We start from the raw sequence: 5,874 nt of genomic DNA on the forward strand, positions 1-5,874 counted from the left end.
CCAGGTGGGGCCGGGCGCAGTGGCTCAAGCCTGTAATCCCAGCACTTTGGGAGGCCGAGACGGGTGGATCACGAGGTCAGGAGATCGAGACCATCTCGGCTAACTGCAACCTCCATTTCCTGGGTTCAAGCGATTCTCCTGCCTCAGCCTCCCAAGTAGCTGGGATTACAGGCCTGCGCCACCATGCCTAATTTTTGTATTTTTAGTAGAGACAAGGTTTCATCCTTTTGGCCAGGCTGGTCTCCAACTCCTGACCTCAGGTGATCTGCCCACCTCGGCCTCCCAAAGTGCTGGGATTACAGGTGTGAGCCACTGGGCCCAGCCAGAAGCTTCACTTTTAAAATGTCTTCATAGACTGAAGCTGCCCTTGACTAGGCTTGAACCTGCCGTGCACAGAGGTCGACAGTTTTTAGTTGTGAATGTAGACAGTACACAGGTAAGGCAGGGCAGCCCCGTGTCCTCCACTCAGCACCGTGGTGTCTCCTGGAAAGTTTCCGTGTGTCCTCTCCATGCCTCACCCTGTTGACGCGTGTGCTCTGTTTCCCGTTTCAGGAGTCTTGTGGATACCGTATATGCATTAAAGGATGAAGTTCAAGAATTAAGACAGGTACGTCATTATCCATCTTTCAATCTTTTTTTTTTTTTTTCAAATGGGAGAAAAGAATACGATATTAAAATAAGCTGGCCGGGTGTGGTGGCTCACACCTGTAATCCCAGCACTTTAGGAGGCCATGGTGGGCAGATCACCTGAGGTCAGGAGTTCAAGACCAACCTCACCAGCGTGGCAAAAGCCAATCTCTACTGAAAATACGAAAATTAGCCGGGCGTGGCAGCAGGTGCCTGTAACCCCAGCTACTTGGGAGGCTAAGGCAGGAGAATCACTTGAACCCAGGAGGCGGAGGTTGCAGTGAGCCGAGATCGTGCCACTGCACTCCAGCCTGAGTGACAGAGTGAGACTCCGTCTCATATAAAAATGAAAAGCTGATTGTGCATAAGCAAAAACTAAAAGGAGGTCGCGTCTTTGAGAAGTCCAGCAGATAAAACAATTGGTTGTCTATAAAGTGACTTGTTTAAACTCTTTTTTTTTTTTTTAAACAATACTGATTTTGATGTCATAAACCATCGCAAATTCTGTTGGAAGAATAATTTAAAATATCAAAAGTTCTGTCTGGTGACAAATCCTGCAAGGGGCCCTGAGATTAGCCTCTGCCACAGCATGCTCCTTGGCTCCCGAAGCCAGTTTAGCGAGCCAGACGTGGTGACTAACCAAGGGTGTTCTGGTCAGTGCCCAGAATGTGAGTAGGAGTGGCTTTGGTGCCCTGCCCAGCTAGGCGAGGGAAGGCTGGGGTGTTCTTTTGGCCGAGGAACGGCCTGAGAAGAGTTGTGGTCTGGGATAGAGAGCAGGTTGCCGTGTGGAACTGGACGTGAGCTCTGCATTCTAAGCAGTGTCCGCAGGGCTTCCAGGTACTGCTTTGCTTGGCTGGCGGGCTTCCATGTTCACGCTTTGCCCCAGGTGGCAGCAGGCGTCCGTTTGTGCCTGCCTCCTGCATCTGAGACACGCCTGGGTTCAGTGGCACAGAGCAGGTGCTTGCCCACTTGCTCCCGCACCCGTCAGTGGCTGTTACTTCCAGTCCTTTCTGTAACTCTGGAAGGTGGTTATAAATGGACAGAAAGGCTGGATAGGAGCTGTCCCGTCTGCAGTTTCCAGCCATTTTCTTACGGTATGTTCTATGGAGATTCATTCATGGCCTTAATAAGCGCCATTAGGACCATTTCCATCCCGGGAGCGGCAGCATAGTCAGGAGCGCTGCTGCCACCCTGTCCAGGTGGTTGAACTTTGTGGACCCCCATGACCTCACAGCCCATAGGCAGCTCACGTGGGATTTCATGAGTCGAGGCCTTAGCTCCTCAAGGATACCCATTTGGGGAAAGGAAGCCCTATGCAATGCCAAAGATAGTAAACATACTGTGGTCTGCTTAATTTACAGGATAACAAAAAGATGAAGAAATCTCTAGAGGAAGAACAGAGAGCCCGCAAAGACCTAGAGAAGCTGGTGAGGAAAGTCCTGAAGAACATGAACGATCCTGCCTGGGACGAGACCAATCTATAAGGGACGTCCTTAGTTCTGTCGATGACCAGTTCTGAGGTGAAGCTGGGCACCCCGACCTACGTCGGGGTGCACTCAGGACCACAGGGCAGGGCTGGGTGGGGCACCACCTTGCTCTCTGTACATAGAAAAGCTGGAGCTTATTCTGCGAATGGAGACGATCAAACCATGACTGATGAATCCAGACAGGGGGGATTGACTCTGAGGACCTGAGCTGCGTCAGTCCCACTCTGTGAACATCTCAGTTACCTCATTCTGCAATAAGTTCAGTGACTGACTAAAAGTCTTGTTTTTCCAGACTTTGAACTGAATATATAAATATTATATATACATGTTTTCTTGTAAATATCCCATTTTGAATGCATACCCGTGGTGGTTCTGTCCGGGCTAATCCCCATGCTAGAATGTCCTTTCCAGCTACGTGAGTAAGAAGTCCCATGCCCGCACCCACCGGAAGCGGAAGCCTGGTGGATGCCTGGTTTGTTCTGCAGCACCAGGGCCTCCACCGTGCTGTGACAGCACCCCCCATATCGGTATTTCTGAATAACCTTATTTATACCTGCAGAGATACATGTCAGTCCCATTCGGAAGTCTCCTCTTAAAGCAGCGTTCCGGTCCCAGACCTGCGGGGTTCCGAGGGCAGCTTGCTGGTTGACAGACTCAGTCTTGACCTCAAGGAAGGCCCATATGGCACCGCTGCATCCACCTAGAGGTGTTTGCTCTTGTCCGCTGTCTGAGTACTGTGATTCTCAGATGGATTTGCTGTGTTTTGGGAGATGACACAGACGTTTCTGTACAGGCTAGTTCAGTAACAACAAAATACACTGTTTTGTCTTCCCTTAAAGAGAGCTCTTGCTAGAACCTGTAAATAGAATGTATTATTTATTGTAGGTCACTGCAGCTGACGAGAACAGATGGAGGCCGTGCTCCAGACTGATACTGATGGATGGAGCTTTGCGGTCAGGCCAGCCTCATCCCGAGGTCTGCTCCACCACTGGCTGCAGCCAGCAGGCTTCAGTGCTCACCGAAAGTAAAATCCCCTCCCTCAGCAAGAATAAAGCAATATACACCTTAGGTTCCACTAAGTAACGTGGCGTAAGCAGGGAACGTTTCCCCCACTGGGTTCCAGTGCAGAGGAGACGAAGGAAGCCTGTCCTCACTGCGGCTTGCTGGGCCCAGGCTGGCACTGGAAAGCCTGTGCGGTCCTGGGCAGGAAGCCCAGCCCGTGGGGCAGGTTTTCGCTCTGCTTCAGCAATAAATAAGGGTGACCATAGGGACTTTGCTTTTGGTTTCCCTTCCCGTGAAGAGGTTGGTTTTAAAGTGAGATACACTTTTCCGTAGAACAAGTGTTCTGTCTTTAAAAACCAAAATGGCAACGCCATGGATTACTGGTCTCAGAACAGCTCATTTTGCATCAGATTTGACTTTCTGATTTTCTGTCTGTTGGCCAAATTGCCCTTTAACTGCACCTGAATCCTTTGTATACTGATGCCTTTGAGCTGGGCACCTTGGGAGAGTGTTCTGTTACTGTTTACGGTTCTTCCTTGCCCTTGCTAATTACAGTCTCTGGTGCCCAGCAAGCCCCCTTCCTGCTTCCTTCCCTGACTCTGGTCACGGGGTCTGCCTGGGCTCAGCATGGACCTGACCCGTACTTGCAGAACCTGGCCTCACCTGGACTTCTCACTAGAATTGCCAGCTTCCTCAACTTAGCAGATTATTCACTCATGCAGGCACAAGCAAAGATCAACACTTTCTGTTTTGGTAAGCTTGAGTTTTACAAGTTATTTTTTGGTGATGCGTAAGACATTGCAGTGGGAAACCATTCAACTTGAGTGTATTGGAGTTTGCTGTTGTAGCAGGTTTTAACTCAGGAACAACTCTCCTCTGATCTCTCCGCCCCTCTGCTGGGAGGCGACGTTAGCCGTCCTCTCGGAGCCGGTAGCGTTGCTGTCCGAGTCCCCAGGACGGATCTCCTGCAGACCTGCCTTAATGCTCAGATCGAAGTATTTCACAAGAATACTTGTGTTTTTAACAGCCCTTCCCCTGGACGGTGCGGCCGCGAGGGCCTCCTGTTACTGCATTGCCTTTACTTTCTGTGGATCCAGTATCTTCGTCGGCTTTTTAGGGAGCAGGAAAAATGTGTCTGAGAGCAAGTCTTTAAACACCCGCCCTGTTGTATATAACTATCTTGTTTCACCGTGTGACCTCCCGAGGGGGTGAGAACCTGATCTAAACATTTAAAGGGGCCACGATCTGCCCGAGGGTTACTCCTTTGCTCTCACCTTGTATGGATGAGGAGATGAAGCCATTTCTTATCCTGTAGATGTGAAGCACTTTCAGTTTTCAGCAATGTTGGAATGTAGCACCCGAAGCTCGTTCCTTCACACTCGGTTGCGTCTGTGCTTGTCCACACGTGCTGGGCGCCTGGGACCTTGAATACCTGCCCTGGTTGTGTGGACTCCTTAATGCCAATCATTTCTTCACTCCTCTGGGGCCCCCAGGGCTCCCGTGGACAAGTGCGGAGAAACTCCTAATTTAAATGTCACAGACAATGTCCTAGTGTTGACTACTACAATGTTGATGCTACACTGCTGTAATTATTAAACTGATTATTTTTCTTATGTCACAGAATGTGTCGCTTCATCTTCTTTGATGTGTTTTCTGTGTGCTTGTTAGCTTTACAGTTTCTTTGGGCTGTTTTAGATTTGAAAATTCTGTCTTCGATACTGGAAGATAACATGTTTCCTTTAAAGTCTAGAGTTTGAGAAAATTTGAAGATTTTTTTTAAAAGACAAGGAAAAAACACTGGAAGTCTTACGAACAAAAACTAAAGTAACGGCTCACGGTGGTAGGCACAGCCCCCAGGTCCTCGCCCATGCCCGGAAGAATGGCCTGCATTCTGGAGGGCGCTCAGGACAGCGTTTTGTGAAGCGAAACTTCCTTGAAGGTATCTGTGGGGTCCCTTTTAGGAGCTGTCATAAGACAAAAGGAAATCGCTCGTGTGTGTCCTCGTGCGGCGGTGGTGTAAACGAGGGTGTCTTCCGGAAGGGTGGCTGGGAGGACCGAGTGGGGTCCCCTGTCCGTGGGTGTGCCCACAGCTCCGCTGCATGCCATTTCAGCCAGCCAGAGGTCAGGCAGCCACACGCAGTGCCCAGCCAACTGGCTTACTGTAGGAGCTCAAGGGAAGTCAGGATCTGCGCTTTCAAGGACTTTAATCATTTCAGGCTGAAACAAGGAGGCGTTCAAAAATCCATTTCTGTTGGTTTGCATTGTGACAAGAACGTGTGATGCATAAGACACCTAATGTGAAGTGTTCGTCTTATTGGTGGAGTAGGTAGGCATTTGTACTTGGTACCTCACCAGTAATTAAAAGCTAGCGTGTGCCTGAGCCATGTATGCTGTTTTTTAACTGTACACTTGAAAAATTTAAGGGTATACTGGGCCATGTATACTTTATTTTCTTGCATAACTGTTTAATTTTTCCCATAAGCAGGTATTATTTTCCTAATTAAAAACTAGCATGTGCCAGAGTTTGTAATTGTGAAAACAATACCTGTTTATAGGGAAAATAGAAACAGTATGCCAGGATATAAAGTAAAAAGCTTGTATTCCACCTCCCGGTGCCCTGACCCTGTTCCCTAGAAGTAGCTCCTGTTCTGTGTCCAGGTTCTTCTGTTCATTCTTCTGACCAAATGCCGATGTGCGGTGTCTCTGTTTAACTTTTTTCCCAGCAAGCGAGGTTGCACTAAGTATATTCTCTCCCAGC

The 5,874-nt window shown here is 49.0% G+C and overlaps 1 protein-coding gene across 5 annotated transcripts in view; it reads left to right on the plus strand.

Annotated features, from left to right (window-relative positions):
- ARHGEF7 (Rho guanine nucleotide exchange factor (GEF) 7) overlaps nt 1–4,736 on the plus strand; it is a 143,455-nt gene extending 138,719 nt beyond the window's left edge. For all 5 annotated transcript variants that reach the window (XM_011933903.1, XM_011933902.1, XM_011933907.1 and 2 more), the window contains 2 exons: nt 553–607; nt 1,989–4,736. In XM_011933903.1, the coding sequence (XP_011789293.1) occupies nt 553–607; nt 1,989–2,111 (178 nt within the window). In that variant the 3' untranslated portion in view covers nt 2,112–4,736. The remainder of the gene's footprint in view (nt 1–552; nt 608–1,988) is intronic.
- The last annotated feature ends 1,138 nt before the right edge of the window (nt 4,737–5,874 follow it).

The sequence above is a fragment of the Colobus angolensis genome, unplaced genomic scaffold (genome assembly GCF_000951035.1).
Source record: "Colobus angolensis palliatus isolate OR3802 unplaced genomic scaffold, Cang.pa_1.0 Scaffold13, whole genome shotgun sequence".
Classification (NCBI taxonomy): Eukaryota; Metazoa; Chordata; class Mammalia; order Primates; family Cercopithecidae; genus Colobus; species Colobus angolensis.